The following is a 14,511-nucleotide window of genomic DNA, read 5'->3' as shown; positions in this document are numbered from 1 at the left end:
ATTGACAGTGTTGCACTGTATTCACTCTGCACACACACAGCTACCACAGAGCTCATTAACCAATAGACTGTATTGACAGTGTTGCACACGTTTGCGCAACAATATTTACACAAGCGTTTTGTAGTGCCTCCACTATGCTTGTGTAATTATTTTTTGTCCAGAAAAACTCTCTGTTGTATCACATTTGTTGTGCTAAATGTGGTGTACATCAGTTGTGTACAGGGCCAGAAACAGGCTGAAATGACCTACCCTGTATATACACTTGTGCTGGTCGCTGAGAACCCCTTCCTCCTCTTCTGCTTTCTCCTCCTCCGCTCCTCCTTTCTTCTCCTGAGCGAACAGCCTCCTCCTGGACCTCAGCCACATCTCCTCCTGTTTCTTCACCTCTTTCTCTCCTTCCTCCAGGCTCCTGGGCAGGCCGTTCCTCTGCACCACCCCGTTTACCAGGCCATTCTTGGGCTCACAGCGGGGCAACTGGAGCAGGCTCTGTTGGGAGTCATCTGGGTGGCCCTCCAGGGGCCCCCTCCTCTTCTCCAGCCTCCCCTTCTCCTCCAGCACCTCCCTTTCCAGGCGGGAGCGCTCAGCGGGGTCCAGGGAGTCGTAGGACAGTAGGTACTGGCAGTAGGCCTCCTGCAGCTTGGCCAGACGATCCTGTGGTCGGGTGGTAGGGCATTATTACGTTGCAGTTGAAGGTTGACAGGGAGGGCATAGGGCAGTGTTCACATCAAATGTCAAAGTGCTGTACTTAGCTATGCAGCTAGCTGGGCTGGCTGTTGGTTTTCATCAGTAGTCAGTCTCAAATAAAAAGGTAGAATAAAAAACATGACCCACTTCAGTGTAGATGAAACACTACAAGACATGGATGCTGGAAGGAAGTGTTTGTTACAGAACAGCATCATGGTCAACACAAGAGGCTGGGTACCAAATGGCCCCTTATTCCCTATATAGTAGGCCAGAGCCTTATGGGTCCTGGTCAAAATCAGTCTACTATATCGGAAACAGGGTGCCGTTTATGCGATTTGGGACGCACACTTGAAGCGGTACAGTACCTGTGCAGTCTTGGGGATACGGAGCTGGTCGGCTAGCTTACTCCATTTCTTCATGTCGCTGACCTGCTGCATGCCGCCCATGTCGTTGATGAGCTGAAAGAACCGGGCCAGGTCCAACTCACAGCCGCCTGGCAGGGAGGGAGTGAGTGAGAAGGTGAGGGGGAGGATGTGGAGGAAGAGGAGGGAATGAAGGGGCGTGAGAGGGAGGGAGGGAGGATAGAGAGGGAGTGAAGGAGGGTGAGAGGGAACACAGAACAAGGAGGTTAAAACAATGTTCTTTAATCCTGGTTCTGGGAACCCACATGGCTTAATAATGATTGGTTGATTTGTTGTATTAGCACAGGGCTGGAACAAAAGCATGCACACCCTGTGTGTCCCCGTGGCCAAGATAGAAGAACACCGGTTAATGGATGTATGCACCTGTGACGATATAGAGAGGACCGATGGGGCTGAAAAACATGGATTCTGAATAAGCAGCAACATTCACTACAAATCACTACATTTACAATAAGCTTGCAAACTAATTACACCCAAATATTCTACACGCGAGACTGTGGATGTCTGACGAATGAATGATACGCCTCTGTTACACAGGACAGCCTGGTTTAGACAGCCATTATCCTGTTTGATGTTGAGGCCCACTCTGACAAAGCAGAGGCCTGTAGGTATTGGAGCCTGAGAGAGAGAACGGCTAAGTCCCAAATGGCACCCTATTCCCTATAGAACTCCTCTGGGCCCTGGTCAAAAGTAGTGCAGTATATAGGGAATAGTGTGTCATTTGAGACCCAGATGATATCTCTTCTGCTTTGTTCCTCTCCTCTTCCTCCCCATGGTGTCTGCTGCCTGTAAAACCCCTTACAGACCTTCCCCATTTGTCACACTCACACGCTCACTCTCACACACACACTCTCACAAACACACACTCTCACACACACACACACTCACTGTCATACACACTCACTCTCACACACACACTCACTGTCACACACACTCACTCTCACACACTCTCACACACACTCTCACACACACACCCACACACTCACTGTCACACACACTCACTCTCACACACACACACACACACTCTCACACACACACACTCACACACTCTCACACAATCACTCTCACACACACACTCTCACACACACACACTCTCACACACACTCACTCTCACACACACTCTCTCATACACACTCTCTCTCACACACACACACACACACACACACACACACCGTCATACACACACACACACACACTCACTCTCACACACACTCACACACAGACACTCACACTCTGACAACCCCCAGACCAGTACCAGTGTGTGTGAGCTACTCTACTCATGAGAAGTCCCATCAGAGCACAGCATGGTGGGTAATATACTGAACCATTATAATGTTGTAGTAGGAAAAAGATCACTGAAGACAATCTGTCTGTCTTCCCCTTTCACCACAGCTTGGCTGTATGGGGTCTCCTTGCTCAAAAAATGGTTGGTGTGTGTTTGTGGTGTGTGTGTGGTTTGTTTGTGTGTGTGTGTGTGTGTGTGTGTGTGTGTGTGTGTGTGTGTGTGTGTGTGTGTGTGTGTGTGTGTGTGTGTGTGTGTGTGTGTGTGTGTGTGTGTGTGTGTGTGTGTGTGTGTGTGTGTGTGTGCGTGTGCGTGTGCGTGTGCGTGTGCGTGTGCGTGTGCGTGTGTGTGTGTGTGTCGGGCATCCTGACAGCCCCATCTCTCCCAGTGTAATCTCATCAAAGCTGCCAGCTGGCAGAGGAACTGTAATCCTTCCTCTCTAGGAAGGTCAGTCAAGGTCTCACTAACAAACACACTTAGAGCAATCAGCAGCAGCCAATGGGCAAGATGGTCAGGATGAGAGGTGTTTCAGAGGTCAGGATGAGATGAAAGGTGGGTCAGAGGTCAGGATGAGAGGTGGGTCAGAGGCCAGGATGAGAGGTGGGTCAGAGGCCAGGATGAGAGGTGGGTCAGAGGTCAGGATGAGAGGGGGTCAGAGGTCATTTGGGAGCAGCCCTTTTGACTTTAGTAGAGCACACTAACAAGAGGAAACTGCAAACCCACAAAACTGATAGATAGCCACTCACTGTAGAGTTGTGCTAGAATAACATGAAACTGTATTAGAATAACATGAAACTGTACTAGAATAAAGTGAAACTGTACTCAAATAACATGAAACTGTACTAGAATAACATGAAACTGTACTAGAATAAAGTTAAACTGTAATCTAATAACATGAAACTGTACTAGAATAACATGAAACTGTACTAGAATAAAGTTAAACTGTAATCAAATAACATGAAACTGTATTAGAATAACATGAAACTGTACTAGAATAACATGAAACTGTACTAGAATAACATGAAACTGTACTAGAATAAAGTAAAACTGTACTAGAATAACATGAAACTGTACTAGAATAACATGAAACTACTAGAATAACATGAAACTGTACTAGAATAACATGAAACTGTACTAGAATAACATGAAACTGTACTAGAATAAAGTAAAACTGTACTAGAATAACATGAAACTGTACTAGAATAAAGTGAAACTGTACTAGAATAACATGAAACTGTACTAGAATAAAGTAAAACTGTACTAGAATAACATGAAACTGTACTAGAATAACATGAAACTGTACTAGAATAACATGAAACTGTACTAGAATAACATGAAACTGTACTAGAATAACATGAAACTGTATTAGAATAAAGTGAAACTGTACTAGAATAAAGTAAAACTGTACTAGAATAACATGAAACTGTATTAGAATAAAGTGAAACTGTACTAGAATAACATGAAACTGTATTAGAATAAAGTAAAACTGTATTAGAATAAAGTGAAACTGTACTAGAATAACATGACGTGTCTGCTCCCAAAATGTATTTTACATTAAACCTTAGTGGCACCCAAATGGCACCCTTTCCTCTATATAGTGCACTACTTTTGACCAGGGTCCATAGGACCCCCATAGGGCTCTGGTCAAAAGTAGTTGGGACGCAACCTAAGTATCAGTCCTGCAGAAATGTACCTATGAGCGGGGGGTCTTCCATGGAGATACCCTGGGCCTGGAGGTGTTTCCTGATGCAGGCCAGCCTGAGTACGTTGGACCCCCAGCGCCGACCCAGCTTATGGATGTGCTGCACCTGGGTCACAAACCTCATGTCCTCCTTCAGCTTGCACTCTGGCCTCCAGTCCTGAGGGGGCGCCACCATGCACAGCCCATAGCTCTCTGCCTGCACCCGCACCGCCTCTACGTACACCAGGGGGTCCTGGAACTCCTCCAGGCTGGGTCTGAATACTGGCACCTCGGTTAGGGACAGGGGCGGGGGTCGTGCTGCACCTCTCTTCTCCCCACTCCCCCGCTCTCCCCGCTGCCTCTCTGCTGCTTTAGGCTCTGCTGCTGCTTTAGCTGGGCTGCTGGTGCCTGGTTTGACCTTGGCTGCTGAGGTAGAGAAAGTGGAGGTGGAAGTGCCCTTGGAAGATCCCTGGGAAGTGTTCTTGGAAGTGGCCTGGAAAGTTTTCTTAGAAGTAGTGTTATCAGCTGGTGGTGTAGTAGCAGTAGTAGTAGTAGTAGTAGTAGTATTAGCAATAGGGGATATGGGCTGTGCCTGTCGGGTCAACATCAGCTTGCCAGCGGAGGCTCGTTTCGGTCTTCGCTCCGAGGAGGAAGGTCGGGATGACGTGACCTTACCAAGATGGCCGCCTGACACCGCCACAGCCTTCTCCTGGACGTTGACCTTCCTGCTGCTTCGTGTCTCCGGGGCGTTGACCTGCAGTCTGACCTTTTTGACCTCCGTTGAAGACTCCGGTGTCTCTTTCGGACACTCCTCAGCCGGGAGCCCCAGACGTCTCTTGGAGTGTCTGACGCCCTCACGCCCCTGCAGTACCTGCTGACCGCCACATCGGCGTGGGTGAAGCTGCCCGTTGACTCGCTGTAGGCAACACCCGCCGGCTGCCTTGTTGGATTGTACCTCCTGTTTGTTGGGAGTCTTTGCATCGCCGCTTGAGGCTTTTCCTGAGTTGGAGTGTGGTGTGCGAGGGTGAGGGTGGTGGCGGGCACTGCCACTGGCAGGGCGGCGGTGGTTCTTCATGGGTTGGCGAGCTTTGGAGGAGGCTCTTTTGCCCAGTGTGAGTTTGGCCTCTTTGAGAAGTCTGGCTTTGGTGTAGGGGATGTGGCCCCTGGGAAGCGCTGCGGCTGTGGACTTCACAGTTCTGGACGGCAGTGTTCGGGAGGCCGGGGGCTTTTTGGCACAGGAGTTGCGTACAGTAGCTGACGATACCCGCGACAGCCTGTTCACTTTTGAAACCTGCAATAGACAAAAGTAGGATTATCAAAAATAAAGTAATTTGGGAAATCTCACACATCATCATTTGTACCTCGCTACAGTATGTCCTCTCCTTCTATATCTAGTGCTGCTATACATTTTATCATTGACCATCGGTCCACGTTTTAACCTGAGCATATACAGTACTGGAACATTACAGACTTCAGATCTCCTCTCTTACTGAGGTGTGGTTGATTAGTTCCAGTCCAAGGTGGACAGGACACCAGACAATCTGTCACCTGTTGGTTTGCCAAGGACAGGGAGAGGCTTCTGGCACCCCTCCTATACAACAGCAGATGCACAAAGGAGATCAGATCTGCGTCCCAAATGGCATCCTATTCCCTATATAGTGCGCTACTTTTGGCCAGAGCCCATAGGGCACCAATCAAAAGTAGTGAATTATATAGGGAATAGGGTGCCATTTGGGTCACAGCCTGAATGAAGGAAGACCCCAAATTGGAATGTGTTTGAAATAGCACTCATGCTAAATATCCTTAATGATGTATGTCTGCCAAGGTTTTGTACATAAAGCCAGTAACTGTCAGTATTATTCCTCTGCATAAGGTGTCTGTGTGTGTGTCAGGGAGTGGCTGAGTGTTGCTGGGAATAATTAGGGAACCATCCCACTCCGCCCACCAGAGGGCATCACTGCTCCCAGTGGCATACAAAATAATGTGTATCAGACTATGTCAGCAGTGTAGTGGTGGAGTTTCCACCATATTGCTTCCTTAAACCTTACAGATCAGATCTGTAAACATTGAGGGGTTAGTTATGGCAGAGGGGAAGGGGAAGTCTGGTTTATGAGAGAGAGAGAGAGAGAGAGAGAGAGAGAGAGAGAGAGAGAGAGAGAGAGAGAGAGAGAGAGAGAGAGAGAGAGAGAGAGAGAGAGAGAGAGAGAGAGAGAGAGAGAGAGAGAGAGAGAGAGAGAGAGAGAGAGAGAGCGAAAAAGAGAGAGCGAAAGAGAGGGAGAGGGAGAGGGAGAGAGAGAGAGAGAGAGATCAACATTCCTGTAGCCAACAGGAAGCTGTACCAAGAGGACAGGAAATGTAAACCCTCCAGCAGCGATGGTCTACTGGGGCCAACACTAACAGACTGGCACGCTGGCATCAGACCATTAAGATACACACTGAAGCTGTCACAAATGGCACCCTATTCCCTATATAGTGCACCACTTTTGTCCAGAGCCCTATAGGCGGTGATCAAAAGTAGTACACTACATAGAGAATTTTCAATAGAGTGCCATTTGGGATTCAGTCCAGGTACTCTCTATCCCAGCCCATCCGTGTCTCCCTGGTGTACCTGCTTTGGGTGCTCCTGGGTGGGCCTGCTGTGGCGAAGGCTGTGGGTGGTGCCGGAGGTCCTGGCTGGGGGTCCTTTAGAGGTCCTCTGGTGCTCCCTCCGGGCCTCTCCCCGCTCAGCCCTCTCTCTGGCCTGGACAGCCTCTCTCCCTCTGGGCCTCAGGATGAGCTCCTTCCCCCGTAAGGACCTGCTGTGGCCATTCAACACTGGAACACAGAATGAGGACAATGAAATATATGGACAGTTTACACTAACAAAATATGTGAAGATCTGCCTTTCTTCAACATCAGTTTTACAACTTTTCTGTTTAACCTATCCTTACATTAACCTTGAATGTGGTGTGGCCAAAGCCACATTCACACTGAATGTGTAATTAACAAACCGTAAAAACACCATACTAAACTCAGCAAAAAAAGAAACTTCCTCTCACTGTCAACCCCTCATTAGTACATGTATAAGTGTTCCCTCTGCCCCCCTTGTCCTTGTGAGTGATTGTTTAATGTGAGGAGAGTGTAGCTCAGTTGAGCTCAGTGTATTTTGTATTGATGGGGTATATTTTCCCTGTGTGCCTGTTTGGTTCCAGTGCGCCTGTTTTGCGCACTGGACTGTTTGACGCATTTCTGCGTAACTCTATATTCCGGAATAAACTCTGTATTCTGTGATTTACCCTCCTGCGCCTGACTCCTTCAAATCACCCATCACACACAGAGGTCAATTCAACGTCTAGTCCACGTTGGTTCAACGTAATGGAAAAAACGTTGATTCAACCAGTGTGTGCCCAGTGGGATGCAACTGCCTATCTGTCATGATATGTCTATATGTATATTATGACTGTTCCAGTTACATGTACATTATTACTACAAGGTAACTTGAAAAGACTGTGGTTAGTCAAATCAGTTCAAACGCTTTCAGTGACTCACTGTGGAGCTCCCAGTAGTGTCATTCTAACAAACACCTATTTGAACTATGACAAATATTATTATTTTTTACAACGCTTTCATTTCAACGGCACTCAATATCTAAAAAAGGAACAAAATAAATATAGTACCACCCACGGTGATATTAAAAAATCTAATCCGTCCATTCAAATATACTGCAGCTTTCAAACTCGAAGTACTGTTATGACAGGCCTACTGAAAAGAAAGTGTCCAATGTTGGAGAGTAAGATATTAGTTAAACAGAGAAATAGTCTTTGTTGGGTCAGTTAATCAGTGAAAGCAGTGCTCTATATCTGCCTGAGGGAGCTGTATTTTACACTAAGCAGTTGGTCTCCCGCCAGCACAGCATATTAAAGTGTCCTACTTGGCACAAGCTCTTGCTGGTAGAAGTCTCTGGTACCCTCAACGTGTGCAGGACCAACACTCTGGCTCCGAGTAACATTTGGCTTTCCCACAGAGCACCTTTCAGCCCCCCCCCACAGTAAGTTTCTCTCTCTCCCCTCTCTTGCTCTCTCTCTCTTTCCCTCCTTCTCGCTCTCTCTTTCCCTTTCACCCCACCTTCTCTCTCTCTCTCTCTCTCTCTCTCTCTCTCTCTCTCTCTCTCTCTCTCTCTCTCTCTCTCTCTCTCTCTCTCTCTCTCTCTCTCTCTCTCTCTCTCTCTCTCTCTCTCTCTCTCTGTAAACTGGAGTCAGGTGTCAGTGCTGAGCTGTGTGTGGAGGGAGTCTACTTTCTCCAGGATTATCTCCAGTTGACTGCAGTCTCTGGTTTCACCCCCCCTCCCATACATACTATTGACTGTCTGCACAAGGCCAAATGTGTTCACATCCATCCTAAGACACGCTTCCTCAAACACCGTGCTCCACTCTGGCTTTGTCCCAAATAGCACACTATTCCCTTTATAGTGATCTGGGCCCATAGGCCAAAAACTAAGGGCTCTGGTTAAAAGTAGTGCACTATAAAGGGAATAGAGTGATGGGCTCTGGTTAAAAGTAGTGCACTATAAAGGGAATAGAGTGATGGGCTCTGGTTAAAAGTAGTGCACTATAAAGGGAATAGAGTGATGGGCTCTGGTTAATAGTAGTGCACTATAAAGGGAATAGAGTGATGGGCTCTGGTTAAAAGTAGTGCACTATAAAGTGAATAGGGTGCCATTTGTGACTCATCCTTTGTAGGCCCATAGAACAACCGAGGGCAGAGGAGAGGAGGTCTCTATATGTCCAACCATACGTTCTATATGAGACTCTATGTGTATACTGTACAAACATGGCTGCTCCTTTAAGACCCACGGCCCTGGGTGAGCTCTGGGTGAGCTCTGGGTGAGCTCTGGGTGAGGGCTGTGTATACTTTGCTTCAGTTGAAGTGAATAACGCCTGGTGTTATGCATACAGGTTGTGTGTTTGTGTGTGTGTGTGTGTGTGTGTGTGAAGGGAGGATGATGGAGCTCTGTTTGTGGACATGGATCATTGAGTACATGGTTATCTTCCTAAATGGCACCCTATTCCCTATGTAGTGCACTACTTTTGGCCAGGGTCCTGGTTAAAGGTAGTGCACTATATATGTTACAGTATATGCTCATGGTGTGAGAGGAGACAGAGCTGTAATTCACTAGGCTTCTTCTGATTGGTGAGGGAGAATTATACAGTATGGGCCTCTGTTACTCTGTTACTAGGTGGAGTAGAATGACGTCTGGGAAAGAGTCAGTGACTGAGTGACTGAGTGAGTGAATGACTGAGTGACTAAGTGAGTGACTGACTGAGTGAGTGAGTGACTGAGTGACTGACTGATTGAGTGAATTACTGAGTGAGTGAATGACTGAGTGACTAAGTGAGTGACTGACTGAGTGAGTGAGTGAATGACTGAGTGACTGACTGACTGAGTGAGTGAGTGAATGACTGAGTGAGTGAATGACTGAGTGACAAAGTGAGTGACTGAGTGAGTGAGTGACTGGCTGACTGAGTTATTGTGAGCAAGCCAAGCAAACGACTGAGTGACTGAGTGACTGAGTGACTGAGTGACTGAGTGAACTAGAAGGAGAACAAAACAAACATGGTAGATCAGTAGTGAGTACCATGTCCATTGGAAACCTTCTTCCCCGGCGTTGTTTTGTTTTTCCGCTGTGAGGACGGACAGGAAGTGGAGTTGTGGCTGAGAGCTGACATCCTGTCGTCACACTCCTCCTCCTCATCATCTTCATCCTCCAGATCCACATCATCCTGGGCACTCCCAAAGTACGCCATGTTGCCTGGCAACGCAGCCGAGCCTGAGAGGGAGGAGAGTAGAGGGGGAGGGAGGGCGAGCGCAGACAAAGGGATGGGTATGGAGGAAGAGAGGGACAGACAGAGGGAAACAGATGGCTTTAGAAAGGAGTCTGCAGCACACAACTGAGCCTATATTACCACTAGCCTTAGCAAGAAGAACATTCATATATTGCAACACATTTTGACGTAGAGATACTCAAGACAATGATGAAGAGCTCTTATTGCAGTATGACATGGTTTGAGGCCATTGTTGGCATGGAAAGTACCAGATGTGCATGTGCTTCAATCTTCCTCTGACCAGAAAATCAGTGGTCATTTTCTGTTTATTTCCCAATTCTACACGCTGAATCACCACCGTCGGTCGGCACCCAGCAGGTGATCACACGGCCACACGCTGCTTTTCACCGTTGGTCGACACGTGTGTTTAGTCCTTTATTCATCTCCATCCATACTACCCACCTCCCTCCTCATAGTTCCATCCATACTACCCACCTCCCTCCTCATCTCCATCCATACTACCCACCTCCCTCCTCATAGTTCCATCCATACTACCCACCTCCCTCCTCATCCCTATCCATACTACCCACCTCCCTCCTCATAGTTCCATCCACACTACCCACCTCCTTCCTCATCTCCATCCTGTGACGTCACGAGAGGCTACACGGCTTTCAGCGGGATTGCTCAAGTAGTGCAAGGAGACAAGGTTCAAACAAAACAAGGATTTTATTAAAGGTCTTGGGAAATTAACGAAAATATAACAAAATTATGTTCTCTTGTGGCTCTTTAAGGGTTAACAGTTCAGGGATGTCTCTTCCACATCCAAAATCATAATTCTCACTCGCTCAGATAACTTTTCCCCAGCCTTACTGTAGTCCACGTTGCAGCTAGTGGCCAACCCAGCAAAAAGTCCTTCCAAATGTCTCTCACGTATTTCCACAGGTGCATATATCCAAAGGTGAGTATTTCCCAAAGGTAAGTATCTCCAAATCCTTATATTCCTCATGGAAGTGGACGTGCAGCACTCTTGTCCTCCAGAGAGCCCAGGTTGGAGACTGTGTCTCTTCACCCCCCACACTCCTCAGTGTGTCTCTTCCCTTCCAAACCTTCAGCTCATCAGCTCCTGATTTGTTTCAGCTGCGTGGGAAGATTGGCCATAGAGGGGTGGCGTTCCCGACCATACCAGCAGATGGAGCCATAGCTGTCTGGGTTTGCAGCCACCTCAGGGGGATGTAACGTCCCTCCAGGACACAGCCTCTCGTGACATCACACATCCCCCTCCTCGGGACCGACGTCCTCGTCGGGTAAAGGCAGCGAAGAAGGCATCACGCCGGGAGAGGGCGTCTGCATTGCCGTGGTGCTTGCCAGACTGCTCTCTCTTCAACTCCTCCAACTCTAGGACCAGGGACTCAGCCTCCTGTTGTCTCTCCTTGAGTTTCTTACTGAACGCATCAGCCTTGGTTTTAGCAGAGTTTAGCTTCTGTTGAGCAGCTTTCAGTTCCTTCTCTCTCTCTGCCTCCGCATTCTTCATCTTGTTCTCCAACACCTTGTACTTCTCCTCTGCCTTCTTCTGGACCTCCTTACTACTGCGCAGGGTCTCCTCACACTCCTCGATGGTCCTGCGCAGCCTCTCCAGCTCCTCCTGTTGCTTATGGAAGGAGCTCTGTTGGAGTTTAGCCTGGAGGATATCTAACTCTTCTGTCTTCATGTCTAACTGTTGCTTTAACAAACGATACCTCTCAGCGGTCCCCTTCAGACCAGACAGTTCTTTGTCCAGATTCTGTAGCTCCGTCTCTGTGTCGGTCTGGGCACCTGCCCTCCCTATCAGAGCCCGGGCGGGAGTGAGTAATTCGGAGGATTGCACCGGAGCCTTCCCAGGATGAGTCTTGCCTCTCCGTTTCCGAGGTACTCGGGTTATCCTCTCCTGAGACTCTCTCCAGAGTGGGTAAAGGCTGGGCAGTCTCGTCCAATTAGGACAGGGACGGGGAGGGAATCAACCACCCCCGCCGTCGTGTGTATGGTTCCCCGTGTGCTGGTCATTGTAAGTTCAGTAATGGGGTATTCTCTGGTGTCCCCATGGACACAGGAAACTGGGAGGACTTTCCCCGGGGTCAGACACGTTGGGCCCACCAAATCCTTACGCACCAGGGTGGCCCGGCTACCAGAATCCAGTAAGGCCTCCACATCATGGTGATTCACAGTTACCGGGCAGGTGGGGGGTCGATCTGGGCCGCCATCTACGACTCCCAAGAGCGAGGCAAAACGGTGTGTGGGTGCTGAGCTGGAGGACTCCGCAGTGGGCATAGGTTCATCGGCTGGTTTCCCACACTGCCAGGAGATATGTCCCATCTCCCCACACCGGTAACACTGTCGAAGTTTCCCCCCTCCTGGTGTACTCTTCTTGGACCCGCCTGGTTTCTGGCTCCCCCTGGAGCCGGGATAAGTCCTGACGTGGCTGGGTTCGAGACCTTGGGGTCCTTTGGACGGGTTCTTCCCATTTGTGGTGGGGCCGCACTCCTGGGGTCTTTTTCGGGAAGCATTCAGCATCTCCGCTGTGGCCTGGTACTTTTCCACAGCTTCCACGGTCAGATCAGCCGTGGTCAAGGCCTGTTGACTGATGACCCGTTTTGCCTCATAAGGCAGGGCGCGTAGGTAACGATCCACCACAACGGCCTCCACCACCGCCGCTGCTGTATTCCTCTGCGGATCCAGCCATTTCCTTGCGATTCGGACCAGTTCATGCATCTGCGCCCGAGGAGGTTGGTCTGGTTGGAAGGTCCAGCTGTGAAAGCGCTGGGCCATACCAAACTTTGTGAGTCCATATCTGCTGAGGATCTCAGACTTCAGGGCATCATAGTCAGTAACCTGGTCAGGGCCCAGGTCCCGGACAGCATTCAGCGATTCCCCGGTTAGAAAGGGGGGCTAACAGACCAACCCACTGTTGCTTGGGCCAGGCTTCCCTAGTGGCCGTGGCCTCAAATGCATGCAGGTATGCCTCAATGTCATCGGTAGCTCCCATCTTAGATATAAAGTCACTTGCCTTTATTGGACGGGTATTTTGGACAACCCTCTGTCTCTGCAACTGCAATTCCTCTGCCTTCAGAAGGTTGGCTTTCTTTTGCTCCTCCAAGAGAGCCACGTTTGCTTGCATCTGGGCTTGCTGGCCAGCAACAAGGGCTTTCAATATGTCCTCCATTTCCGTCGGCGGGAGCCTACGGCCAACTTGGAAAACTGGGTGATCAAACCTTCGGTATCCTCCTCTGACATGCACTATTAACGCTGAGCGTGCCCGTATTCTCCACCATCTGTGACGTCACGAGAGGCTACACGGCTTTCAGCGGGATTGCTCAAGTAGTGCAAGGAGACAAGGTTCAAACAAAACAAGGATTTTATTAAAGGTCTTGGGAAATTAACGAAAATATAACAAAATTATGTTCTCTTGTGGCTCTTTAAGGGTTAACAGTTCAGGGATGTCTCTTCCACATCCAAAATCATAATTCTCACTCGCTCAGATAACTTTTCCCCAGCCTTACTGTAGTCCACGTTGCAGCTAGTGGCCAACCCAGCAAAAAGTCCTTCCAAATGTCTCTCACGTATTTCCACAGGTGCATATATCCAAAGGTGAGTATTTCCCAAAGGTAAGTATCTCCAAATCCTTATATTCCTCATGGAAGTGGACGTGCAGCACTCTTGTCCTCCAGAGAGCCCAGGTTGGAGACTGTGTCTCTTCACCCCCCCCCCACACTCCCTCAGTGTGTCTCTTCCCTTCCAAACCTTCAGCTCATCAGCTCCTGATTTGTTTCAGCTGCGTGGGAAGATTGGCCATAGAGGGGTGGCGTTCCCGACCATACCAGCAGATGGAGCCATAGCTGTCTGGGTTTGCAGCCACCTCAGGGGGATGTAACGTCCCTCCAGGACACAGCCTCTCGTGACATCACAATCCATAATACCCACCTCCCTCCTCATAGTTCCATCCATACTACCCATCTCCCTCCTCATCTCCATCCATACTACCCACCTCCCTCCTCATCTCCATCCATTCTACCCACCTCCCTCCTCATAGTACCATCCATACTACCCACCTCCCTCCTCATAGTTCCATCCATACTACCCACCTCCCTCCTCATCTCCATCCATACTACCCACCTCCCTCCTCATAGTTCAATCCACACTACCCACCTCCCTCCTCATAGTTCTATCCATACTACCCACCTCCCTCCTCATAGTTCCATCCATACTACCCACCTCCCTCCTCATAGTTCCATCCACACTACCCACCTCCCTCCTCATAGTCCCATCCATACTACCCACCTCCCTCCTCATCTCCATCTATACTACCCACCTCCCTCCTCATAGATCCATCCAAACTACCAACCTCCCTCCTCATAGTTCCATCCATACTACCCACCTCCCTCCTCATCTCCATCCATACTACCCACCTCCCTCCTCATAGTTCCATCCATACTACCAACCTCCCTCCTCATAGTTCCATCCATACTACCCACCTCCCTCCTCATAGTTCCATCCATACTACCCACCTCCCTCCTCATAGTTCCATCCATACTACCCACCTCCCTCCTCATAGTTCCATCCATACTACCCACCTCCCTCCTCATAGTTCCATCCATACTACCCAACTCC

The 14,511-nt window shown here is 49.0% G+C and overlaps 1 protein-coding gene across 2 annotated transcripts in view; it reads right to left on the bottom strand.

Annotated features, from left to right (window-relative positions):
- The window catches only part of LOC121542623 (protein Jumonji-like), a 103,472-nt gene that overhangs the window by 26,023 nt on the left and 62,938 nt on the right, over window positions 1–14,511 (bottom strand). For both annotated transcript variants that reach the window (XM_045226204.1, XM_045226205.1), the window contains exons 5-9: window positions 9,684–9,875; window positions 6,678–6,883; window positions 4,082–5,360; window positions 1,050–1,177; window positions 250–651 (exon numbers count right to left, since the gene is read on the bottom strand). In XM_045226204.1, coding sequence (XP_045082139.1) covers window positions 250–651; window positions 1,050–1,177; window positions 4,082–5,360; window positions 6,678–6,883; window positions 9,684–9,875 — 2,207 coding nt within the window. The remainder of the gene's footprint in view (window positions 1–249; window positions 652–1,049; window positions 1,178–4,081; window positions 5,361–6,677; window positions 6,884–9,683; window positions 9,876–14,511) is intronic.

The sequence above is a fragment of the Coregonus clupeaformis genome, chromosome 17 (assembly GCF_020615455.1).
Source record: "Coregonus clupeaformis isolate EN_2021a chromosome 17, ASM2061545v1, whole genome shotgun sequence".
NCBI classification, from domain to species: domain Eukaryota; kingdom Metazoa; phylum Chordata; class Actinopteri; order Salmoniformes; family Salmonidae; genus Coregonus; species Coregonus clupeaformis.
Note: the sequence above shows the minus strand (reverse complement) of the source record. Positions and strands in the feature narration are given on the sequence as shown.